This window comes from Boleophthalmus pectinirostris, unplaced genomic scaffold (genome assembly GCF_026225935.1).
Source record: "Boleophthalmus pectinirostris isolate CB_2022bp ecotype Guang Dong unplaced genomic scaffold, ASM2622593v1 HiC_scaffold_1, whole genome shotgun sequence".
Taxonomy (NCBI): Eukaryota; Metazoa; Chordata; class Actinopteri; order Gobiiformes; family Gobiidae; genus Boleophthalmus; species Boleophthalmus pectinirostris.
Genome location: NW_026570970.1, coordinates 17,452,603 through 17,480,218, shown reverse-complemented (window position 1 = coordinate 17,480,218; position 27,616 = coordinate 17,452,603). Strand labels below are relative to the sequence as shown.

At 40.4% G+C, this 27,616-nt stretch overlaps 1 protein-coding gene across 1 annotated transcript; it reads right to left on the bottom strand.

The window, feature by feature from the left end:
• Nucleotides 1-1,736: 1,736 nt before the first annotated feature.
• On the bottom strand, nucleotides 1,737-21,926 carry LOC110173216 (protocadherin-17-like). The gene is made up of 4 exons (XM_020939209.2): nucleotides 19,464-21,926; nucleotides 18,047-18,105; nucleotides 17,757-17,926; nucleotides 1,737-2,314 (listed from the first exon to the last, which is right to left on the bottom strand). The coding sequence occupies exons 1-4, from the start codon at nucleotides 21,924-21,926 to the stop codon at nucleotides 1,737-1,739; spliced, it is 3,270 nt and encodes a 1,089-aa protein (XP_020794868.1).
• Nucleotides 21,927-27,616: the final 5,690 nt, after the last annotated feature.

Here is a 27,616-nt window from a genome sequence, read left to right as displayed (position 1 = left end):
TATATTTTTTTCCCTTTGCCTGTGTAACCTTGTAGCAGCATATTTCTGGCTTGTAATTTGGCAATGAACAACACAGCATCACGTTCATTAAAATTTCAAGAATTTTGTAGAAATAAATCACTTTTTGCGTCACTGATGGGAAGCATAAGTCAGATTGTCTTTTGTATTTTTTGAAGTGTCTCTTTGAAATCTTAAGTAGCGCCCGTTTACATTTCTGCTATTCAGTACAAGTGGGCCAAGAGATCACAACATTTTTATCTCTTATTCTCTAGCATTCAGTATTTTCTTTTCAGCTGATTTTCTAGTACTTTTCACACATAATATTTGTTTTGTATATTCAGGAATGCTTGATCCTGCCAAATTTGAATGTATTGATGACAGCAGTGCAGATTGATTAGGTACAATTTAGCATCTTTTCCCCACATATGCTGTATTTTTTGACTACAGAAATTCATATTCCACAACATCTGTCTTACTTGGAGGTGCTACAATTTTAAATCAGACTAAACTCTGCACTGGATGGGTATCTCAATTGTTTTTTTTATGTCAAGTCAGACTTTCCTGCACTACTACTTAGATCATTTCAGCTTGTTTCATCATAAAGTCTAAAATGGCCTTCTCCTGGGAAACTCCTGGCTACTCAGGCAGATAAAGAGATTGGTTGGAAAGCTTAAGCTGTTTTTAATTTGGGAATGCTATTTTTGGTGGCCATTAGCTGGACGAGTGCAAAGGGTGAAAAAGTTCACAGGTCACAGGGCAGGAACAATGAAGCGTGACAATGTTAGCTGATGTTAGATATTGATGCCTGTGAAGCTCCCGCGCTGAGCTTCACAGTGTGTTGTCAAGAATGGCGCTAACACATCGACTGGAGACAGTTCCATCTTTAATGTTATTTTGAAAAAGTAGAAATTAAAATGTTTTGTAGCAGCATAACGACCCACATTCCACTCTCTACTGTCTACGGTGGAGCTAAAGGTTTTAGCGCTTCTTTTGTTCATCACATGTAATAAGCACCTGTAGACATAAATGTACCTCTTTCACACATGAACAGACAGCTTGTGAAGTCTAGTGAAAAGAACAGCATCCATGCACACAGTGTATACAAATTTAATAAAATCACAACAGTTACAGTAGCCCACATTCACGTGTAAGCTCAGCTTATTTTCACAGAAACCGCGGGAAGAGGACAACAATAAAATACAAATACATTCTTAAAAAACGTTTGTAAGAAACTCAACATGTTTATGAAAAGGGACATTCCCTGTTGCACCACCGTTGAACAGTTCATAAGACACTTCACTTTTGTATGGAACGTCACTGATATGTATCGGAGTGGTCATGAGACTGGAGAGATGGACCTTATACACTAAATGGAGACAGAAAGCTTCACTGTACAAAAGCAGACAGGACTCAATAGCTTAACAGTAGCAATTTGTTCAACAGCCTCACAAAGTTGGAGCTTGAAATGTGCAAAATACAGACATCTAAATTGACAGGTACAGTACACCATGGAAACACACTTGAAGCCCGGTTTAAGCTCTGTTTTTTCTCCCCTCCCCCACTGTCACAGCAGTCAAGGACACGGATCACCGAAACACGACAAGTCACGAGTAAAGAAAACAGACAGAGCTGATGGTTTTTGGTTATACAATGTGTGTCTGGACAAAAGAAAACACTTGTTGGTCACTGACGTGTGGTCATAACTTCACACATGGGGCAGCACTGCACTTGATTGGTCAGTTCCCGGAGTCCCGTGGGTCCACAGGGCACTCCTGGCTGATGACAGGGCTGTGAATCAGATTGCTGGACAGAGACTTGGGCCTGAGCTCAGAGGTGACGTAGGCTGGCTCCTCCAGCACCGTGTGCAGAGGAGAGCACTGGCCGTCCGGAGGGCCATAGGCACTGCTGTCGGGGCCCCCCTCCCGCTCCTCTTTGGGCTCGTGCTTGGCCTCATGGTCCCGGGGAGAGGGCTCTGTCTTAGTAGGACTAGTACTGGCCTGGGTCTCCTGCAGCGGCGGGCTCAGAGCGCGCTGAGATTTGAAGTATGGTTTGACATTGGCCACTTGGATTGTACTGTCCCGCTGCTCCTTCCCAAACGTGCTGAGGGTTTTTCTGCTGCTGCTCCCGCTGCCGCAGCTGATGGTGCCATAAATCTCTGTCTCTACCATGGCATCCATTCCCACAGGGATGAAAAGGTTGGTGCGATTATCGCCGCTGTCTGCTTGGCTTCCTACCCGTAACTTTGGCATCCAGCATCTGTCAGAATGTCCCAGTGCGCGACATTCATCCGTGCAGTGGACTGATTTGTCTTGCTCTGCAAAAAAACACAAAATGACACTTGTTATTGGCCTGGGCAGCCACAGAGTAAAGATACTCAACACAAAAGATGTAAATCACATTTCAGTAATGAAACAAACAAACTCAAGGCCCCCGTCTTAAAATCCCAATGATTCTATCCCCCTCTGAAAGGAGAGATTTATTATGCATCCTCAGGACCTTGTGAATATAAGATGAACCAAGCACGTTTTCAACAAGCGAGAGAGAGAGAGTGAGAGAGAGAGTGTAAATTTAACTGTGTTGTTTTGGTTCCTCAAGAGTCTGTCCGTGCCTCTCACGTGGTTTAACCTTAATATCACCACACAGCACTGCCCACAATAAAACATACACAGAGAAGCTGCTCATTTTCTGCTATAGTTAAATCTGTGGTCAATGCATCACAACAGCGCGTTAACCTATTCATGAAACCCTGCATTCCCCTCTGCTATTCTCAACAACCTGTGTAGGTGTTTTCAGCAAAATATCATCTGGTGCAGAGGAAGCACAAGTGTTTTGCATTTGTAGCTGCTGCAGCGAGCAGCAGTTTGTGTGGAATAAACAGCAAAACAAGTGAGATGTTCACACTTTTTTGATTAGAGCGCAGAGATATAAGCCAGTTAGACTCCTCACAATATGGTACATCTCCTTCTTCCCAGTGCCAATTAAAAGCAGAGAAACACACACTTACAGCGTTTAAAAACAGGTAGTTAATGCATTATGTAGGAGAGATTAACCGAGATTTACGGCATTCTAAAAAGGTTCCCGACTGGTGAAAGGAGCCTGTCCTTGCCACCCGAGGACCTTGTTTACAGTTGAGGCGGTGAGCTTTTCTTACAGTTTGGTTAGTGAAGCAGCCACAGCACGCGGCCGAGGGAGTGGAGCTAGAATATGGCACTAATAAAGCCGTGGACAGGAGACAGGAGAGCAGCCCTCATTACTGTGTGATGGATGTATGATGACTCACTGATGCACAAGTGTACAGCTGCTGTGGACTAGGGGCTGAGTGACACCCAGAGAATATGGGACCAACAGAAACAAGAGCTCAGAGGCCAGATGTGTGTCCAGCGCAGGGGAGCAGCAGTGGGCAGAGCTGCTGGGGGGAGTTTGTGATGAAGCGTAGTACAACTTGTCAGCCAAAGAATCTTCCCAGTTTATTTGAAAGCTGTCTCATGTTAATTTTGAAATGTTACAATCTTATATGAGGTTATTGTTATGGAATTTTACAGAAAGGTTTTGGGTTGCTTTGCCCAAATCACCCTTTTGTGCATTATTGTCATATTTCTCTAGATTTAAGGTGCACCGTCTATCTTCTTTCTATGGACATGTCATTGTTCTGCCTGAAATGTTCCACAGTATGACCTTAAACAGCTCTGGCTTACATTTATTAAAGTATAGGTGGTTTTATAGCTCAAAAATACCTAGAAAAACAGGCATTTTCACTGTGGGCAGGGTTGTCTCTCCATAGATCTGAACCTGTAACTTGATCTGGTTTGATCTCCATGAAGATAAAAAGGTTTAAACCATACTGTGAAAAAATTCTGACAAAGCAATAACATCTCCATGTAGAAAAACATTTGACAGCCCCTTCGCCAGACAATGCACAATACACCTATAAGGCTATTATTACTTAAACTTAAAGATCTTAATACATTAATGGAAGTTTGGGAGCAGGACTACACCTCAAAAATATCTCAACAAACTAGCCACAATCAGTGTTCCACAATGAGACTAAGCAAAAAATTGTGGTTTATGTAATTCCCTTGGTTTATATTGTAAAAGCCATTTGTGTATGTTTTAACATTGTGAGACTGTGTTAAGTCCCTCACGTCTAGAGTAAGTGGTGTAAAGAGCTAGTGATGGGAATTCCTTGCAAAGGATTGAAAGCCTTGATGATGCACTTTGCTCAGCTTTGACCATTGTCAGGAAACCTTACACAACCACACAGACCCCTAGTGCCTTCGACCTGTAGCTCTTTATAGACTCATATTACTAATACTGTTTCAATGTTCTCTTTCACTATCCATTCACAATCACCCTTGAGCTTTTTTTTTTTATTCTCCCCAACCTCCATAACCCCTATTTCATTTTTTCCATTATTGTCAAAAAGCACACGTTCTGCACATAAAAATAGTCATTTTCTGCTTAATGTTAACAAAAAAAAGATAATAAAAAATAGATAACGTTTTGGACTCAATTTTAGACAGGCGCATGAATTAGGATATTGAAATCTTTTAAAGAAGGCCCATTGTGCTTGAGCCTGCTGTATAGTTATAATCTATGACACCCGTGGATCATTATGTTATAATTTGCATATTTTAAATGGTACTAGTGATCTAAAACGACTTCATAAAGGAAACAAGTCTGCTGATTTCCACGTTAGAAAACTTTGTTGCCCAGTGGGCACATTATCATAACAAAGAATCGTGCAGTTGTCAGCACCTCCAATAAATAGCCACAGATCAGCAAGTGAGTAGCAGATTTTTTTGTTTTCATTTTACCAAAATTACTATGTGATGCTGCTGAATCCTATGCATATCACAGATCAAGAAAATCTAATTGAGAACAAAGTAAGTACAGAGCAGTGTGTGTATAGCCAGGCTGGCACCAGATAGTGCTTCTGCTCAATTTCATTTCTCTCCAGTGACTAGGTCAGGAATCAGAATACACTAAATGGTTTGCAAGAACCCAAGAAGTTGTAGACCACGCATCGGCCAATCAGTGAAGAGCTGTGAAGCCATGACATCAAACTCAAGCAGCTGTCTGAGTCCCTTTTGTGGTACAGCACAACAGTAAACAAAGCGGTCGAGATGGATGTAGATGAAGCCATACATTCTGAGATCAAGGATTTAAAGCCGGAACAAAGAGAATGTCTGGTAATTTTTTTCAGTGGAAAAGACGTTATTGCCTTTCTTCCTATGGCATTTGGGAAAAGCTTAATATACCAGCTACCCCCCTTAATGGCGCATTACATATGTCATGACCAAATAGTAGCGATTGGTTAAATAAAAATAAAAAAACGTACCTGCCTACAGTTGAGCGAATGAATTCTAATGCTGTGAGGCCAGACGGTTTCCATGAAGTAAAACCGGTTGGTGAATTATGCTAGTGTATGTATGTCAGTGGTGTTGAAAACAAAGGCTGAGCAGTAACATGGCGTTTTGAAAATAAGTGATGGTAAATGGTAATAACTATAACATGGTTAAAAGCTGTGAAAGTCAATTCTGCATAATAGGTGTACTTTAAGTTAAAATGTATTAACAAAAACAACATTGCTCCTTTTTTCAATTATCCTACTTATTTTGTGTTTATCTGCTCCGAGATAAACACATCTATAGTTTTTCATCCCTTTAATTGCCACACCTTTTTTTCAGTCAACACAAGTGCGTACAGTTCGAGAACACACCTCAGTAATGTTATTCATTGTCAAAACCACATGTACGAAATGTCTTTTTATCTGAAAGACGCTGAAGAACATTTTTAGAGCAATTTACTATTTCTTCTTCTTTTGTAAGAAAACAACTCAAGGTATGTTCATTTCTCAAGTATTGGCACATCTCCAAAGAATACCAGGGTTTATTAGCAAGTGGTCTTAATTGTATTTAGCGCTAATAGGATAAGCTCACAGTACCAGACCCAATTCTCAGACAACATAAGACATTTTAAGATATGGTCTGTATTTGAACATGTGGTTTCTTTAGCTTGTAGCAGGTCAGATTACAGAGTGCCCAGCATAAACTAGACCTGATACTCCCTTTGCACCTTGTTAGATACAGTACTACAAAACACAGAAATACCCCCAAACAAAAGAGCGCATAAACATGTCTATTTGCTCCTGTATTGTTTTTTGTCATCAAACCTTACACTGGAAAATGTAATATGTAGGTAAGTTTAAATGACTTCAATTATGAACATTTTGCTTGATTTGAATAGATTCAGCTTGACAATTAAAATGATCTATACATTTTTTCTCGTTTTTCTTTTTAGTTTTTCTTAATTCAAGCAACATTAAATTTTGTCACCTTATTTTAAGTGCAAAAAGTTGTTGTTTTGTTTGCACTAAGTAACTTGTCGGTTGGATCTGTCACATGCTTGTTTCTATAGCGGGCAACACCAAGGCACTTCCAGGAAAAAGCAAAGTGCGCAAACATCTAATATGAACTGTTTCTATGGATATGTCTTTGTTCTTTTTGCTCTTCATGTTCAACAATATGACATTAAACTGATCTAACTTACATTTATTCAGTTACAGGTGGTTTTATAGCATAAAAATTCTTAGAAGAACGGGCAATCTGACTGTCAGCGGAGTTGCCTCTCTACAGATCTGACCTGTAACTTGGTCTGGTTTGGTCTCCATGATGATAGAAGGTTTAATGCCATACTGTGAAGAATTTCAGACAAAGCAGTCAGATCTCCATGCACAAACATATGTTGCGAACCCTCCACCAGAAAAGTTACACAATGCACCTTTAAGTGTAGCAAGACGTATGTTCATATTGTAACTACAACAAGTCTCCAGTTCCAGTTCCATCGATCTCTAATCTATAATGAATGATATACAATTTTACTTGTCAAGGGAAATTCACTCAAACCCTGATAAAACTTTATTAATCCAAGTAATCTTAACTTGGCTAGATTTCCGCTTTTACAGTGTGCATCTGTTATTCGGGGTGTTATAATAAACCAAAACGTACAAGCCAATTTCCACTTCTTATTTTCTCCAAAATCATTACGGCGCGCAATCAAAACAAGTGTGACAAAGTTATACTAAAGCACTTAATGTGTAAGGGCACAGCGCCAAATGTCAAAACTGTCTCCTGCAAATTGCTTGTAAATGACGAGCCCCTGTGCATTCCTTATATGTGCCATTTATCACCACCTAATCTTTCTCCTGCGCTTTTGACTCCTTCATTGTTAACAGATGTGTTTTCTTCCTCTGCTGTCATCAACACCAGCTTGTAATGTCATTCTTTACCTAGATATGGCACCAAATGAAATAATGGAATTGGTAATTTGTTTAGGGGCTGCATATCTGTTGCGCCTCGCCATAGCCTAGTGACAGTTCTTTTTTTTAGCAGGTGACGAATGCTTCTCTCAAAATATTAAGACACGAAAACTTGCAAATCTGGATCCAGCAGTGCATTATCACCTCCCTGCTCTGTCGTCTCACCTTCCACTACCATTACAGCTGTTATTTATGGAGAGATGTGTCCAATTACTCTACAACTCAATACTAGGCTAATATCCTCACGTAGTTTGGTCTATAAATAAAGCCTTGCGTGGATCGTGTCACATTGGCATATCAAAGACAACAGAACTGAGAGGAGCTAGACACTTTATCTCATGGAGGAACAATAGCGGGGAACACCAAGGCACTTCCAGGAAAAACCCATGTGTGCAAACATCTAATATGAACTCATGTAGGACACCCAGCGCGAGGAGCGAGAGGGAAGATACAAAGTTCTTCATGCCACAAGCCCCCCGAGATGCATTTGTAGTTCATTTGTAAAATAGATGCGTTTGCTATCTACAAGCTCCAGTCTATAAACACCCAGCCCACACAAACACCCACGGGCCACGCAGCCAACGTTAATTATTCCCCGACTGGACTGGCCCAAGTTCAAGCTGCCTGCTCATTTTGAACAATATACATTTGATACATGCAGGGGGGAGAATGGCTCGAGGTGGTGCCGTATATGTTATTGCTGATGTGTCAAGAGCGGAAGCTGTCAGCAGATAAAATCACTTATTAAAAAGTGAACATATAAATAAATATTGTTGTATTGTATCATAGTGTTCAGTCAATCAAGTTTCATTCTAAAGATACTTAAAGAATAAAGGAGATGATTCTATTTTTATTGGCTCTTAAACGCTCCTGAGTACTTTGGCTTTGGCATTTCATATTTTAAAACATAAATATTGGCCACACATCAGTTCCCAACTTGAAGTTTGATGCAGCTCGACATGCACAGGCGGCAGAGGGAATTAACATGGAGGAAAAATTTAAACCAGGTCATAACCAACATGCCCAGACATGTTAATGTAAGCAGGCAGTGGGAATGAATGCAATTTAATGAAAGAAATGCTCTGAACAAGTTTGGTGATGATTTATGCATTTAAAAACTGAGCGGGGAGTCTACCTGTGACGTAAATATCCTCGGAAAATTAAAGCCGCATATTCTCTGTGGTTCAGAGGCAAAGAACTTTTTTCTTTTTTTAAATACAGAGGATTACTGAATGAAGTGAGGGAACAATTTAGATTACCAATTTTTCCTGGCATTACTCTACGACAGACTTCTGTTGGGAAGTAACTGAATGCAAGTACATGTCCCAACAATACATATTCCGAACTGTATTACGGCATAGTAACTTTTCATATTCCTGCACAGTTAATTTTCATATTCCGAACTGTATTATACTTTTCATATTTTGAACTGTATAACGGCACAGTAACTTTTCATATTCTGAACTGTATTGTGGTACAGTTACTTTTCACTTAGTGATGTTCAGTTATATATACAGTTACTTTCCTATAATAAAAGCAGTACATACTTCATCATGCTACTTCATCATGCAATTCTGGCTTTAAACTGCATGCTATTAGTGAGAAAAAAGTGAACAGTGCTCTTGTAATTCATGTGCGAGTGATTTTTCATCTCTTAATAACAACAAACTGAGCAACAAAAATAAAGCTGGTTATAATGCCAATATAATGCAACTCAGTATAAAAGTATTCAGAGTGTTCAGAATACAGTAGTTTAATTGACCCATGTAATACATTTTAATTCAGATGTTCTGTATTTTGTAAATAAATACATGTTCAAAGTATTCCCATTACTGACTATACTTCAATACCTGAGCCACTACATGCTTGTCTGATGCATGGCGAAAGAAAAAGAGGTATAGACAAGGCCACATAAGAGGAGAATACATTCACACAACCAGGTAAGTGTTTTCCAGCTGAATGTCATTTGTTTGAGAAATCGTTACGTATAGAGGAGAACATCTGTAAAAATCTCACTTATAGATAGCACTTTTCTACCTCCATGGGCCATTCAAAGCGCTTTACATCGAAGAACTATTCACCCACTCACTTGTACATTTATACATTCCTATACGCAGACACTGGAGGAAATGTGGAATGTGTATTGCCCAAGGACACATCAACCGTATGTCCTAGAGAGAGCTGGGGTTGAACTTTGTGTCACTTCTGCTTATATCAAAATATTTCAATTTGTACTTTTTGATTGACAGTTTTTTCTTTTTTCTTTTTCCTTGGAAGGTTGCTGTGTTTTGGGGACATTTCAGCTAATTAAAGCGGAAAATATGTCAAGCAAACATCAAGAAACACTCAAACTCCAAGATGCAACGAGAGACTGACAGGAATGGAGAGATGCCACATTACAGTATATCTCCACAGATCTGCTAGTTTTCAAACATGATAATGAACTAGTCAGCGTCAAAAGAAAATGCTGGCATGTTGGATCAATAAAATAATCAGCATTTGTACTTTCAGTGAAATACTTTCCATAATCACTTGGAAGCTACAACTCACTGTGGTGTTAGGGTTATCGATAGCAGTAAGATCGGAGGGATTGAAAATGCAGTCAATATTTGGCACTGGTATTTTTTCTGCATTGCCCCAGTTTGTGTGCCCTTGTGTCATTGTCCCCAGTCAGATTTGTCTTTTTCAACAGACTGATGAGTCAAAATGGAAATAAATGTGCAATTAGGATGAAAATATGTCTGTATGTTTACACAATCAGGCAACAAGCTGTTTTATATTAAAGGTCCTATTGTTCAAAGTTGACTCTTGTGAGTTTTATGCAATGTTAGAGTGCTGTTACCTCATCAAAAACATGCCTGGAGTTGAAGTTCTGTTTTGTTTCATTCACACATGTTGGAGTATTGTGCATTATTAAACCATCTGTATTTCCAGCCCAAGCTCAAAATGCTCTGTGATGGTTTGTAGCGGTAGTTTTCATATGAACATCTTTTACCCTTTTTTCCCTTGGAGATTAGCAATTCGAGGGTTGAAATTATCCAGATAAATCTAGTGAAGGTGTGGAGTTTAAAAACACAGTGGATCACTTCCTGTATTGCCACTTGACATTGAGGTGGTGAAAGCATAGAAGAATACAGCCTAAATACGCAAGTTTTTTTTGTTAAACATGTCTGAATGAAACAAAACACACTTCAAGGTTTGGATTGTTTTGGATGAGGAAAAAACATAACAAAAATCAGAAAGCAGTGTAATATGAGGACTGCATGTTGTTATTTTTACAAAAGTGAAAAGTTACCTTGTGAACTTTACTATAGCTTAAATGTGCTAGTCTTGCAATGGATTTTTAAACCTTAATAACAGTCCAAATATTGGTTATCGATCACAAATATTCGATGTTTGTATCGGCTTGGTATCCATACATCCATCATACTGGACCATCTCTTCTCAGTAAAGGAAAGAGTTACATGGCCTCTTCACCAGTGAGACAGAGGCACATGGGAGCAGTGCTAAAAGAGTGAGCTCTCCCTGTCACTCCAAAAGCGTGTAGACTGTCTCCAACATCACTATAGACCACAGAACATGTCACGCAACACTGCCACCACTGGTCAGGTGAAATATAGGTCACCACTCACAAGACAAAGCACCCTGAAGCTAAACCAAACTATGATGATGATGATGATGATGTAACTTTTCTGGTGGAGGGTTTTCCACTGCGCCAAATTACGGGTCAGATCTGTGGATAGGGGATCCCCATCACAGTAAGAATGCATGATTTTCAATAGTATTTTTTGGCAATAAAACACCTGCAATAGAATAAATCCAAGATAGATTTATGGAATGTCTGTGGAAAATTCCAGGCAAAAGATACATACAGTATTGCACCTTTAAATTAGAAAACTAAACATGCTTTTATGAAAGGAGAAGAGCACATTTAAAATCAGTAACAACATGTTTTAAATTACCATTCTTGTCTTGTCCAATCCACCAATAGAGGCTTATCGATGTGAGACTAACTACTTTTGACTGTATTGATTTTGACGATATTTCCAATAGACCATCAAGCTTCTGATGTCAGTTAATAAATATTTAAGGTCCTTCCTAAGGCAAAATTGACTCTTGTGAGCTTTAAACCATGAATGATGTTTCCTCATCAAAAACGTACCTGGAGTTTTGTTCTGTTTCATTCACACATGTTTGAGTAACCCTTTATTATTAGGCCGTCTACGTCACCAAAGCTCAATATGCTCTGTTCCACCTTGTGATGTTATGAAGCGGTAGTTTTCAAGTTAACAGCTCCTTTTACCTTTTGTTCAGTAGAGACTGGCAATTCCAGGGTTGAAATTATCCAAATGATTCTAGTGAATGGGGTATGGAATTAACACATGACATTACAAGGTGGAACAGATTGTTTTCAGTTTGAGAGAAGCACTCACCCTAAATATGCAGGTTTGTGTGTTAAACATGTGTAACAAAACAAAACTCCATGTATGTTTCTGATGAGGGAGCAACATTATAACATAGATAAGTAAACAGTTTAAATCAGACAAAAAGCAAAACAAAACTGATTGTGCTGAGTTGGTGTGGGAATTCCTTCTGAACCCTTGCCCTCTATACAGTAAATGCAGCAACATACTGGTGTCCTATATCACTGATAAACATGTGATAAGAGGCCTGCTGTTTTGTCTCATGTGACAATCACTCTCTGCTATCTGCTGATAAGGGCTCGCGTTGTCTTAAGATAACACAATCATTAGAAAGGCGTGACATTTACTGTCTTGATAATGACACAATTAACTTATCAAGGATTAAAATATTTGCATATGCTTTTGTATATCAACGCAAGTATGGAACTGCATAAGAGTACTAGATGACAAGATTTTATTTGGGATTTGTTAAGTTGACGAGTGTGCCCGCTAATAACAACAAAAAAGCCAAGATGTGCGTCTTATTTGATTTACATTTTTAGCTTCACCCATTACAGTCCGATAAAAGATGTCAGATTGGTTAAAAATGCTTTCCGTGTATTTCGCGAGCGTAATTTGCTGTTGCTATTTATTCACATAATGTTCCCTATTATGCACACTTACACCATTTCTATTCTTGTATAAACTCATTTTGCGCTATCTTTGTCAGGCCTAGGATCAAGAGAATCTGCGCATTTTACATCAAAAGAAGGGGGGAACTAAACGCCGGCTTTGATTTGGCAAGAACGTAATACAGAATTACACTAAAAATGTCGCGCTTTGAAGAATGTACACCCAGATTACAGTTATATGTGTTTTATATTCCGGGTATGTTTTTAAGCTAAACAAGACCAGAACAATGAACCTAGGCAAAGAGAGAGGCGGTGGGGATGCTGAATTCATTTCCATGGTACCTATCACCACATAGAGGAAGCTGCGCGTGATGTTGATGTAAAGAGATGTGTAGGTCTCAGGAGGTCTGGCGAAAACACACTTGGTATTTTTGCCTTTGTTGCCATTCTGTGTCACTGGGTAATTTAAACATTGTGGCTATGGGCTTACATAAGAGCAATTTTCCACGATTGCAAGTAACAACATGTATGCTACCTTAGTGGGTGTCTGACACAGCCCAGTAATCATATATTGTGTTAAAGAAAGATTTCCTGCGTAGAATTTTGTTAAGCTTTCCTCATAGGTGCTTTGTAGTAAACAGTATTATAAAAACAAAAGCTGTAGGAGTGGAGAGACGCATGAGAGCTTTCTGTTATTGTCAATGCCATTAGCTTTGCATTTCCATTTTCAATTTCCACCACTTAATACTGAGGAATAATAGCTCTTAAACTAAACATTTACATATTAGCATGAAAGAAGCATGACAATCTGACATAATGGCTGTGATCTTATGGGGCTGGCGGATACAAAGTGAGCTTGCCCATTATAAATAGACTGAAAGAGGGAGAAAGCCTAGCAACATAACCCAGTGTGTGCATCTGTTGTCTGAAAGAATAAATAAATATTCCATGTGCGTGATGGAGGAAGCTGCACAGGTGCATACATTACCTGTATCAAAGCAGCCAACAGAGTAGAAGGAAGTGTGAGGTAAAACACATAAAAGCAGAGGAACTTCATCCAAAAAAGCTTAAACACAGATCTAAAAATGTGCGCTTTAAATCCATTTTCATAATCTGCGCGCGAACAGAAGGATTGCGTGGGATGCAAGGTTGTCTCATCAGCGCATAATGTAGATTTCAACATTACTGTCACCCTTTCATATACAACACAATCTGACTTATTTTTAACTACCTTTTCCATATGTAATAAACAGCAACGCGTTACCACATCCCATTAATATTAAACGCAACGCCTCACTACGTCGTTTTTGCATTCTTCTTATCTTACCAATGCAGGTTTATAAATTAACTTGCATTCCTTCTCTCACTCGCGCCATTCGTCCACGCGGATGCTCACTGTTGCATGCTACAAGACATCGCTTTCAATATCTATCCCTGTGATTGGCGTTTAAAGACTCAGACTGCATTCTGAAAGTGTTTGGCCGGCAGTGGAGAAAAAAAAAAGAAGTGATTGAATTTACACCTCCTACAGAGTCAAGTTTGGTCTGCCATAATTCCTAGCGGCACAGACACACGCTATTCGCACATCCTCTCTGGCAAGCTGCAAGAGTGTTCCCATCTCTTGCCCTCCCCAAGAGCAAGCCGCAAACAAACACTTCATAGCAATGTAAATGGTGTGGAAAGTAGCGCGCTGGGATTGGATGACCACAGCTATTCTCGCACGCCGAAATGAAAGACATCTCCACTCCACACTCAAGTCCCGCCATTATCTTTTATCATACCTGCGAGAGATGCTTTCAAGAGCGTTTTTTTATTTATTTTTTTTATATATCTAGGCAGGCTAAATATAACAGGCCTCTGCCAGGTCAGCTAGCGTCTTGCGTCTGACTGACAGCTATCCCGTGATTAATAAAAAACGAAGCTGTCTATTTTCAACCGCCGGCAAAACGTTTGGAAATCTGGTGTCATGTATCTCGCCAGAAATACCTGTCATTGCGCAAAGGGGCTGCCATGCTTTTCCTTGTCTCGCCGTAGCCGTCTTAGTGTAACGGTGAAAAGGGGTGTTCAAATAAAGACATGATCAAAAGGCGGGCAGATGGAGGCACACTTTGGCATGCATATGAGGGGGGCCTTTTGATGCTTAAATCAGACACGAGATGTTTGAAGATTCTACCTTAAGCCAATGGCCCCTTTTATCCTCCTTGACGACTATCTCGCTATTGCACAACCAAGTCCTTCATGTGGCCCATTGGAACACAGCTGTGACTCGCGCTAATGTCGAAGCAAATAGTATTACAAGGTGCGGTGCGTAATCGCTAATGTCTAGACCCAAGTTTATGATTTGAGAATAGGCAAGGCTAACTCTTAATGATAGGCTCAAGGTTGCTTTGATGGGAGCGCTGTGGAGAGGGCCAGAGTAAGAGCAGTCTTTATGAAGAAAATGCGCTTATACATCGATATTATACATATTGTGATTATGAGTGTATATATAGTCTGGCCTTAGCCCCAGAAAACAGAAAACACGCCAAAGAAGTAGTTGGCAGAAATAGTCGAAATAAATATATGCAATCCATCAGAAATGTGCTCAAATATACCTGCTGTTTTGGTTCATTTCCAACTATAAATATAGACACACAAAGTTTGGATTTTAGTTTTTGTCGACTGTTTTTGCAGCTTTTCAACTGTTTTCCTCACAATCGTACAGTTTTGCATTCTTTCAAAACAGCAATTTTCATTTCACCCAGTACACTAGACCATATATCGCCCACCTCTAAGTTTTGATTTCTAGTCTCAGTTCTGACAAATACTTTTCCCATATAGGCTATTGTCTTCCAGAAACCTCGACTTCCATGACAAGAAAGTATTGTTCAAACTTTTAATACTATGAATACCCATAACATACTTTTAAGAATATTTTAAAGATGACAATGTATGTGTATGTGTGTGTGTAGGGCTGCTCAGTTATGTAAAAAAAATCATTATCACGATTATTTTGGTCAATATTGAAATCACGATTATTACATGATGCATTTATTCAACATTTCTCTCTCAAAACACCACTTTGTTATTGATAATTTACGCAAAACATTCAAACTGAAAATAAATATAGGCTACGAATATGTACTTAAGAGCAATTTTGCGATGTATAAAACATAAAATGAACAAAATATACTTTGAACATGAAATAAGGCATAGAAAAACATAAATGCATCCAAAATAAACAAATCGAGCTGTTCTACAACCTCTATATTTAAGTTTAATCGTTTCAACTTGATTATATGAGAGATCGTTTGACACACAAATCGAAATTGCGATCAAAATTCAATTAATTGCACAGCCGTACGTGTGTATGTGCAGTGTGTTTAGCTCTCATCCACTGTTTCTTGTCTGGCCTAATAAAGCCAAAAAGTAATATTAATAGCAAAATTATTATAAGGAAGATTAGCCAAATATCGTTATCTCTCTTTCCATACTGGCCTATCATCAACACACTTATACGCACCATTAGTATGTTAAGAAGCAGTTTAGTCATCTCCCATTCATATAATTACAGTAATACAATAGTCAGAATTATCTATCTATAAGTGAATGAATAAAAGTATGAATGTATAGTGGTCTGTATGTATGATGTATTACTGAAGAATGCAGTGCGGTTGAACAGTCTTTATAATGGAATATGACATTTGATGTGAAAGACAGCTGTTTTAGTGCTCAGCATCTGACAGTCTGAGTTGACCAAGCAGAAATATGTTGATTTCAAGGATAAGGCCTTGACCTTTAGAAAGCAAGCGTTTGGGATGGGGTTAAAAAGACAGGGGCGTGGCTTTCCTGTCATCATGGTCCACTAAACATCAGTGCCAATACCCCATGAAAAGGTGGGGTTACCCTTAACACTGGTATGGATCACTGCAAATTTGAACAACACACAACATGCAATCCTCTCATGTGACCAGATTAAAGAGCACAGTGTAAGACGGAGCGGCCAGCTGTTTTCAAGAACAACAAATAAATCATGCATTAAGATTGCTACCAATATGATTTTGATTTCATCATCTCATGTCCCCAAATAAATAAAGCCCTGTCATTTGGTCCTGTGATAAAAATATCACAATAAACCCTGACAGATCCAGGAGCTAAGCAGACTACACGGGATTTTCAGTTTCAGACCCCAAGGACTCCAAAGTGGGTCATGAAGAGGTTGGATATAGTTTAAATTTTCAGTCTTTTGAAGCATAAAGATTGTTTGATGATTGTAAATGATTGAAATGGTGAAGCAGAAAATACATGTATGAAAAAGTCACAGCTAAATCTTTTTTTTTTTTTTTCCCATCTCTTCTGGGATTGTCACTGTCACTTTCGAGCTTGAATTACATACTGATTTTGCATGTGTTTTTATGTCAAGATACCCTTAAATGTTCTGGCAACTTGATGGATTGAAAATGTAAAGATAATGTTTTTGTTAAAAAGTGGGTCACGAAATGAATGATAAAATCTGTCCACAAACATTGCCACTGGAAAAACTGGCGTACTGTTACTACAATAGCCAGATAACTATTTACCACAGAGTAGTTTTCCAACCACTATAGACTCTATTTATATGTTGTGGGAGCTCATAAATGATGTATGAGCTCTTGTTATTACCATTGAACAGACTCCCCCACGCATTGTATTTGCATGGACAGATCTGTGGTTATCTGAAGGTGTACGGGACATTTTTAGGACCCAGAAAAGTCAACACTTTTGATCTTTCTTTAATGGTGCTCTAAATAACACTAGTAGTCATAGTAGTTTTCTGGTGAGGGCCTGGAGATATTATTGCTTTGCCTGGAATGTTCCACAGTAAGGATTTTAATATATCTGTCTCCATGTTTCCAAGAAGAGAAGTAAGTGAGGCCAACAGGTCAATTTACAGTTTAGATCTGTGGCGAGGAGACCCCACTTACAGCTAGAATGAATAAGAATTGCTTTTTTCTCAAGCTATTTTTGAGCAACATGTAGCTGAAGAAATAAAGTTGGATATGAACTCTTTTTGAAGCAAGTCACATACTCTTCCTTTGTTTTAACTTTTGAAGGCATTTCTCAATAGAAGTCTGCAGTACTTTTGCCCTGCACAATCCTTTGTTCAAACACAGCTGTTTGTTTTTAATCAATATAACTAAAATGATTCAAAATGATTTTGTGATATTTTGACTGTGGACAGAGCTCATCATGTGTTTTCACTCAATAAACAAAACTCAACATTGCCCAAAAATGTCACACTATAGTTTCTCATTGGAAGCGATCAGAGGTTTCTATGACTTTGCTCTGACCACCTGTGGGTCTAAGATGCATAAAGAGAAAACAAAAGGGCTGTCCGGGCTGGAGTCATCTTCAACATGTCAGGAAGAGAGCGCGTCCACTCACCCTGCTCAAAAGGCTGCCCATTAACCGCTGGTGCTTTCATCTTGAGGGCCTCCCTGGCAGACGTGTCGCACTGTGAGCCTTTATTAGTATCCTGGTCACTATCAGCTTGGTCACTATCACCATGGCCACTGTCTCGCAGGCTGGCTCGCTCTGCATCCTTAAATGTGGAGCTGCAGTGGAAAACGGGAGAAAGACAAACATGCGCATAAGTTACCATTAACTGAGAGTGAGAGGCAGTCAGAGACAAAGAGAACACAGACATCCAAATTCAGTGGTCAAGTGGTGCTTACCTTTGAACGAATGGTTGCCGGCTGCCTGCGTAATTGGACTCAGAGGAGAAATTTTCAGTCTTGAAACGAGAAGAGAAGAATATGGTAAAGTGATCAGCTCAAATATGTACTTCAAGCATAAGACATAATTAAGTCTCAAGTTTTGATTAAGTCCAGCTTCTGAGTAGTGTGTCCAAACTTTTATTCTGCTTAAATACTGACATTTTCCGCATATTTCAAGTGCATTTTTACAATACTGTGCAGTCTATATTTGACATACAAGGTACTTTTATAAGAGCACAATACTGTATATATTATTTAACATTTATTTATTTGAATATTGGTGCATACAGCTAGTTTGTTGTGAAAAAGGTAAACATCTTGTCATGTGATCATTCTCAAATATGAACAGCGTGTGTCTATTTTTACATATTTATTTAAAGAAGAGATCCAAATCTATTACATTATTGACATAAATCCCATATGTTGCCATATGCGGCTTGTTGGCAGGGGAAAGGGCGCAGCATTAGCTACTGTCATCGGCTTCAGTTTTTCCCCCTATCTGGAGAATAATGTGTTTGTGTTGATCACACCCACATACCCCAGTGACTGGTGACAGTGCCAGGCCCTGTCATCTGCCTTATCATCTCCAAATGAGACTGTCTCCGAGACTGTCCTAGATTTTTACAACTGCTAATTCTGTCGGGCTAAACGTTACGCCGGGCCCATGCTGTCAAATTAGCATGTTTGCTGGCTTGCGTGCACCCACCCGCCATCGCCATCACCGCAAGGCGAGGCTGGACACCGGTAATGGTCTGGTGGTGCCAACTCTGGATGTGGCTGCATGGCTATGGCCCATATTTGTGCAGTGCGAGAAATGCGATTGTAAGGTTATGCTGTGTGCGCTCCTGCTTTGTGGTGCACACTGGTTTGGTAATGTGATCGGACAAGCTGCTCAAACACCTGTCCAATCCCACATTTCAAGGCCCAGTTTTGTTTTCACTCTATAGCTCCGGAGTCTGGCAGGGTCACAGCAGCCTTGTTCAAGACTCACACTGTTTGCATGTCTAACTGCGAGGACTTTCTGATTATGCAGACCACCTGTACCATTTTGCAAGAGGAGACTTACAATGAAGCCTGGACTGAAATGATTTGGACTTGCTGTTGCTGGTGTGGACGAGAGAGCATCGGTCTTTGGTAAAATGCTGTTTATGCCATCAAAACCCCTGTGACACTAACATATTGTGCTTCCTATGAGAGCGATATTAGTCAGTGATAAGGTGGCCAAGAAGAAAAGTAATAATGATGATGTCTGCTATGACAGAGTTCTCCCTTTCAGACGATTACTTTCTCTTTGTCAGATTTGTATTGCAAAGCAGCGTGAGAAGATAAGGCAGAATAAAAGGGCAGATAAAGAGTACAGTTGTGGCACCCTTACCTGTATCACTGACATCCTATTGGCTGTAGGGTCTGCGCTGAGTCCGCCAAAGCTGGAGTGGCAGCCGGCCCGGGGCACTGTGAGGCTGTTGGGGGTGGTCTTCAGGTACATGACCTCTGACCTGGGGAGGGTCAGGGGCAGCGGGCTCTGGTAGTCGAAACAAATGGGCGAGGTGATGAGAGAGGGGCTGCTCACCACGTTCATGCGACTGGCCGAATCTCTCTCCTCCATCTCGCTCTGCACCAGCATGATGTCACTCTTGTTGATCCTTTTCTTCTTGCCCTTCCCCACTGGGGCATTGGAGTACTCAGCCATGCGGCAGTTATAATTCCCAGTCTCCTTATCTTGATGCTTGGACTTGACAGCAATGGCGGCCATGACGGCTAAGAGCATGACAGAGATAATGCAGAGGGTAACTATGAGGGGCAGAGATACGTCCCAGTGCTGCGGTTCTCCACTGGTGCTGGACCCCCCTCCCGCCGCCGCCTCCATGTTGGCCCTAATGATGAGCTTAGCCACGGCCGATAAGGGGGGCTTGCCATGGTCAGTTACCTTCACCACCAACTCCACTACAGGCGTCACCTCCTCCCAAAGCGCGTGAGCTGTTCTGACCTCTCCTCCCACTGGATCCATTTCAAACAGGTGGTCATCGTTTCCCTCTGTAATCTCATAGGTCAAATGGCCACTCTCCCCGTGATCGTGGTCAACTGCTTTCACCGTGGCAACAATATATCCTATACCTACGTTTCTCGGCACAGGGATTTCGGCGGTGTCATTTTGAAGTAGGGGAAGAATAATAACAGGCAGATTGTCATTCACGTCGAGTATGTTGACCCTGACTATAGAGGTGCTTTCCATATGAGGAGACCCGCCATCTTTCGCTTGAACTTTGAATTCGAAAGATTTAGTCTGCTCATAGTTAAAGGACCGTGAGGCATATATAGCTCCATTGGTGGGATTGACAGACACATAAGTATAAACTGAGACATCTCCTATATGCGAAGGCAAAATGGAGTAGGACACAGTTCCATTCCGACCTACATCCGGGTCGTGGGCTAAGACTGATCCCAAATATTCCCCTGGGATATTGTTCTCCGGCACCTGTAGAACATAGACTGTCTTTGTGAAGCGGGGAGCATTGTCATTTTCATCCAGGATTTTCACAGTAAAGGACTTAGTGTAGTTCAAAGAAGGGATCCCATTGTCTCTTGCTACAATAGTCACATTATATTCATCTTTCATTTCTCGGTCCAGGGGCCTGTCTGTTAGCAGCGTGTAGAAGTTATCATTGTTCTCCTGAAGTCTGAACGGGACATTACCAATCACCCTGCATTGGAGCTGACCGTTCCTGCCTGCGTCTTTATCTGTCACCCGGACCAGTGCGATGACAGATTCTGGGGGAGCTGCCTCGCTTATTGCACCCTGCCGAACGGAGACAAAACTTATTATTGGTGTGTTGTCATTTTTGTCCAGCACTTTGACAGTAATTTTGCAGTGACCCGGTATTGGGTTGGGGCCCATATCTTTGGCCTGCACGTCAAACTCTATAATTGGATTCTCTTCATAGTCTATCTCTCCTTGGACTTTGATGACGCCAGAATTGGGGTCAATGGAGAACAGATCTTGTATTCTGTCAGATGCATATCCAGTGAAGGAGTACACCACCTGCCCGTTGCTGCCCTCGTCCTGGTCAGTGGCGTTGAGATCTATGAGCACTTTGCCTGGAGGAGAGTTTTCAGGGATTTCTATGACATAAGAGGATTTGTCAAAAATAGGGCTATTGTCATTGGAGTCAGTCACTCTCACGTTAATTTGCATGGAGCCTGATCTTGGATACTCCCCTCCGTCTATGGCAGTGAGCAGCAGGGTGTGATGGCTCTGATCCTCTCTGTCCAGGGGTCTCTGAACAACCAGCTCCGGGTAAATAGTCCCATCACCCCTGACTTTTAAATCCAAAGAAAACGTATTGTAATCGTCTCTTGTGACCTGATATGTCTTGATGCCGTTCTCCCCTGAATCCAAGTCATGCGCGATAGTGAGGGGGAAACGCGTCCCCGCTGCCGCGTTCTCAGAAATGTCAATATTAACGTGATCCGCGGGGAAAGTGGGTGAGTTGTCGTTGATGTCTTGTATATCAATCTTGATCATGCAAATCTCTTTGTCGTTGGCAAATACTTCCATAGAGAGCTGGCACTTGGGGTTGCGCCTGCACAACGTCTCCCTGTCAATCCTTTGTTTGGTAAAGATAAGTCCACTCTCCGGGTCAACGTCCACGAGATGTGGCGCGGAATTCTCGAGTACACGGAATTTTTTACCTCTCTCCACAGTCCCGTATCCAGCGTCTTTTGCTATGTTCCCTATCACTGTGCCCGGTCCTTGCTCCTCAGGGACGGAGTAATTAAGATTTTTCAATGTCAGGGCTTGTACCCACAACAAGAGGAAAACAGTGACACAGAGACGCATCCCTTCTGTTGGCAGCAGACAGGAGGAAAGAAGAAAAAAATCCTCGTTGACTTTCAACCTGTTGAAACCCTACGCAGACATGTGCTCTGCAGCAGCCCGCTCTCTAATTACGCATCAATTCTATAAGTGCTATTCTTTCCCTTTACTAATCATTTCTGTAAACAAAGCTGACCGGCAGACGACACCTTACGCATGAATTAAACATCAAATTCCAACATTGTGCAAAGAAGCGGCTTTGTGTTTTTATTTTTCCTGAAGGGCGCTAATGAATAATCGATGACTATAAAGTATTAATATTCCCCACTGCGTCCAAGGTTAAAGCGTTTGGATCTCTCTCGGCTGAAGGTTAGCGCGGGGCTCACAAAAGCGCATTGCCCTCATGCGACATCTACACCTAGGCTATACACAGGCAGCATGCACCATTCTCCGATGTTACGATTCACAATGCATTTACTTTTACCCCTGTGCGGCACACTGTTGCATCCTTAGCACTCTGCCCCTGCTGCCTCTTCCCCATCATCTCACGCACAAAGTGGGCTAAGAATCACAAAAAGAAGCGCTCTCCCTCCAGTACGAGCTTTGTGTCGCCGTCATTCAAACGCGTCTATCTCACGGCTGCGACTTTTGCCCGATGATTGTCCTATAATCAGTCCAGTAATCCCATAATCCAGTGCAATTGGACCCGGTGCTGTTCCATCCTTCATCCGGACACTTTCCTCTCGTTTCTTGTCTGGGAAAAATAGCAACAAAAGAGGAAAAAACCCGCTGTAAGATTTCAGATAATCAAAATTAATGGCTTTTCTGCTGGCTGCCCGCGCGCAGTCACTTCCCAGCGTCAACTGTTGAGCCCCCTCGCTCTCGCTTCTTTAGTGCAGTGACTGGAATCCTCTCGACGCCTTCCTCCCAAAGCTCGCGTTGCTATTCCTCTCCGCATTCAACATAGTTTCTCCCAAAGCAAATGAGTGAGCGGTGACAGATCTTGCCTGGAGGCTTGGTTTTGCGCGTGTGGATGTGTGTTACCATCCAATAGGTCTGGGCTAAGATCGCATGAAGAAGGGCTGTTCTAGTGCTACGTGATTCATTTACTGATGTACGCGCAGCATCAGAGGCACAGGCAGGGAGAAACGTGCTGCTCCTATGCTACCGCTCCTCTTGCTCCGAACACATGTGAATGAATGAATAGAGGCTACGGGCTTATGACTCGGATCGATTAAATGTGCTTGTAAAGTGGTCATTTTCTGCCGGCTGGATTAAAGCTGGCGTTTTGAAAAAGGTGCAGTAGTGGTTCTCACTTCTCTATATCACTGAAGTGCTGGAGATATTCATAACTAAAGATCCCTATCAATATTTGAAAACAATACCAGCTGTCTCCTGTGCAGCACGTCTTATCATTAGCTTTTGTGCAAGATAAACCCAAAGACAGACTGCTTGGTATTTTCAGGATAATCTCCTCTAAAGGACACATGACAGTTGCTTTTGCTTATAAAAGTGGGTGAATATATAATAAAGGTTTATTTGAGAGCTCAAATATCACAGCTGTTGGTATAACCTGCCTTCTGTGGACATCAATCTCATATCTCTCGCCGATATTGGGGGAAAAAATGGAATGACATTTAGTTCACTCTACAATATGACATTAGCATTTTGATTTTCTCCTGTCCAGTCAATGACGCACAACCATATAGGAGATAGTGACAGAATACCAGTGTCCAAAGAGGGCACGGTCTCAATACAGAATAGCTCTAATGGATTATATTTCATTTTGATTGCCGAAATTAGTTTCAAATACCATAGACCTGTTGAATTGTGGGTAAAATGACAAATAAATCAATATTGGAGAAGAGTCAGATATGTCCTGGTGGCACTGGTGGTTTCTTTAGATGTGGGGCAACTTTTGATCCCAGCTAAGGGGAGAAATTCCAGGGAAAATCAACATTATAACATTTCACAGAGGATGTAGGATGCTCTGAGCTCAGGCGAATACTCTTATGCGTAAGTCTGGATCTTGTACAAAGGATGTAAAGTTGCTATTGTTTAAATGATATTGTACACCGTTGTACACAGCCCTCCTCTGGACTAATTATAAAAAAGCCAGTTTGCAAAGACTGCAGGTGGCTTACAATGACGCTTTACGGAGCTTTTGAGGAGGCCACGATGGACCAGTGCAGCTGAGATGTTTGTTACTGCGCGAGTGAACACTTTGAATTTTAATGTACAGTTTTGTCTGCAGACTGAACAAATCGGACAATGAAGTAATAATTTCACTCAGAAATAAGAGATTCAGTGCAATAAGATATGAGTCCAATATGTGGAGACACTAGAATGGTTGTCTTAAAAACATAAATGTTTGTTGTTTGTAATGTCACTGTCCTTTTCTGTTTTAAAAATGGACCATGAATCCAGAATAAAGATGATGATGATGTATAGTAATGAAATGAATTACTGATCTCTCCAAAGGCATTGATGTTGTTTTGCAATAATGATAATATAATAATTAAGCTGTTTTTGTATGCTCAAAATTAGTGTCCTTTTCATTTGACCCATCCTTCAATGCCAAAACCCAGGAAGGCAGCCTCAGTGCAGCCTTATAGGAAAGGATCTCATACAAACCAAACAGAATTTTAAATGGCCCATATTTTACAGAATCCCCATAGACATTCACTTCAATTACACATCTGTTATGAAAAAATATATACAGTTAATTTTTCATTGTTATGTTCATGATCCTTAGCTTGTAAAAAGGAGAAAAAAAGAAATCCTGGCACCAACTCCCCTTTCATTTTATTATTCCTCCTTTTTAAAACACCAACAAGGTTAACCTACTTACAGCTGGTTTTATTCAACCAGTGGTTCATGAGCACTATCTGCTCAAAACAAAGGGTTTTTTGGGTGTGGAAATGAGTGAGGCCAGCTTGACTCTCCTACCAACAGAACACAAAAAGAGGGAGAGAGCAAGGTCAGAAAGCTGTGTGACTCCGCTCTGGCTGGGTTCCATAGAAATCCCATGGTGATACTGGTGCACCATCTTATTACACTGGCCCGCTCACAACACCAGTGTATACTCTAATGAAAGGTCAGGCTAAAATGGCTAATATTCAATTATAAAGAATAGGAAGTTATTAATTCCAGGCTGGATATTGCCAAGGGGCTGGCAAATTTAAGGCTTCGGGGCATTTATGGTAAACCTGACATATTTTTGTGCATAATTTCTTTTGATAATTAGGCACGTTTTCTGGACGTAGCCTTTGTTTGTCATTTCCCTGTGACAGATATTCCCAAATAATCATAAAAATAGAAGGGGTGGAATTTTAATGCCCAACCTCCACACCACAGCACATCAATCATGGTTGTGGTGATTGACAGCTGAGATGCCCCGCCTTGTTCTAATAGAGACCACTGGGGCAAATAGACAATAGACCACAAGACCCATCGACAAACAGTGAATACATTTGAAAAGAAGGTTGTTTAAATGAATGAGAATTAGGAGTATCCCACAGTTCAATTTAATTAAAGGGCCCATATTACATTTATTTTCTGATTTATGGTATAATCTATTAGCCTGATTCATCAGCCAGTTTCACTTCGTGGAAACCGTCTGACCTCGCAGCATTAGGATTCATTCACTCGATGGTAGGCAGGTACTTTTGTATTTAATCGATTGCTGCTGTTTGGTCATGACATATGTAATGTGCCAAATCCTATAGGAAAAAGAGCAATAACATCTTTCCCCTTGATAAATTTCACCAAACATTCTCTTTGTTCCAGCCTCAAATCCTTGATCTTGGGAATAGTTGCCAAAATAGAATGTATCTACATCCATCTCGACCGCTTTGTTTACTGTTGTGCTGTACCACAAAAGGGCCCAGACAGGCACTTGAATTTGACGTCTTGGCTTCACAGCTCTTCACTGATTGGCCACTGCGCGGTCTACAACTTCTGGGGTTCTTGCAAACTGTCTAGTGTATTCCAATTCCTGATCTAGTTGCTGGAGAGAAATGAAATTGAGCGGAGGCACTAGGTGGCTAATAATCTATGTTTTCTTGTCAAAAAAATACATAGCTGTGTTTTGTTTCATTCACACATTTAACATGCATATTTAGGCTCAGGCTTTTCTCTGAAACTGAAAACACTCTGTTCCATGTTGTGATATCAATAATAATAATAAAATAGCTACTGAAACATGCGTGAATGAAACAAAACACAACTCCATGTAAGTTTTTGAGCCGGTAACAGCATTATAACATGCCATAAAGCTCACGGGAGTCAATTTTACAGAATAAGTCTAGAATTGAGAGTGGCTGTGTCCAGATAAACCTGACTGCCAATTTGTCTCTCTGTCCAGCACTAAGAGAAAAAACTGAATATTATTTTTGCCTTCAGCCTATGATAATTAATATGCTAATTGCTACATTAACCTATATTAAAAGGGTAAAGTTTGATACCCTTGCTCATCGCTAATGGTTCTGTAGCCATGGTTTGCCATTGACCTACATATGAGACCAATGATTCTGAGCGAAAAAAAAAAAATTAAAAACTGTCAATACTTAATACATGTTGTTCTGTGGGCTTTGCGATTAGTGTGTTTATTAATTTGAACCTTTTCATATTGTTTACAAGTGGAAAATTAGTTTATATGGTATCGTAACTATTATATTACTTATATTTGTTGGTTTTCCCTTCTGGTCACAGCACAGTGCTCTCTTCAAAACTGTTCTACAATATGCATAAAAACATAAAAGTGCAAAATACGACAGCACAAATAAAACAAAATAATATTGTTCTATGATACAGCTTAACTTGTAAAAACTGAAATATTAATGAAACTCAAAGAGATGCTTTTGGCTGTAGCAAATCTTAAAACAAACCATCTCAGAACACACATTTCAGATTTTTATGTAGCTATTTCAAAATCCGTTTATTTCTGCTGCTTTTGGCTCCCCATCTGTTGTTTCGATTTGGGTTAATTTATTAATATCTAAAGCACACGTGGCCCTTTTAATTCCATGTTAGTCTGGATCTAAATCAACCTTGAGCTGTCCGGGAGTTCAAATTCCCATTGTCTGTGAACACAACTGTTTTCCTCTCTCCTGGGAGCATCAACTTTGCCTGGCCAAGGGTGCAGCCTGCATAAATTGGCTATTTCTGCAGGTAAGAGATAAGGACAACAAAGGGAAACTAATTATCATTCAGTCTATGTTAAAACCTCAGGAAAGAGCTGCTACTCACAATAGTGTCCCTTATTGTCACAGTTATAGCAGTTAATGTGATCTAAACTGTGAGAGGCCCCGCTCATATCCATCACATTAAATAGGCCAAGTTCTTATGTGAGAATTTTGTAGTTTTTTTCTAAGATGACAACTTTGCTTCGAGGTTTGCACATCGTGACCCAAAACCTAACTAAATATAATTATAAGCAGTTATGGGAAGAAAGATTTGAAAATGTGTTTAGTCACAGAACACACATATTCTGATACATCAGTCAATCAGAGTGCTGTATTCTGGAATAATTCTTGGAATAATTTTATGCCAAATTGCATTATTTTTTAGAAAAAGAAATACTAGTGTTAGAGATGTGTGGAGACACTTTTGTAAATATTCCATCCAGTCCTTGTATTTGCAGAGGTCACTGGTGCTAGGCTAGTGCATGTCAATGGCCATAGTTAGCCTGTCACTAAAAACTTACCCACTCC

Excerpts from the sequence above, each read along its gene's own strand:
- LOC110173216 (XM_020939209.2), bottom strand. The coding sequence starts at position 21,926 with ATGCGTCTCTGTGTCACTGTTTTCCTCTTGTTGTGGGTACAAGCCCTG. Across the intron at positions 18,106-19,463 it reads ATAGGATGTCAGTGATACAG|ACTGAAAATTTCTCCTCTGA; the intron begins GTAAGGGTGCCA and ends TCTCGTTTCAAG. Across the intron at positions 17,927-18,046 it reads CGGCAACCATTCGTTCAAAG|CTCCACATTTAAGGATGCAG; the intron begins GTAAGCACCACT and ends TTTCCACTGCAG.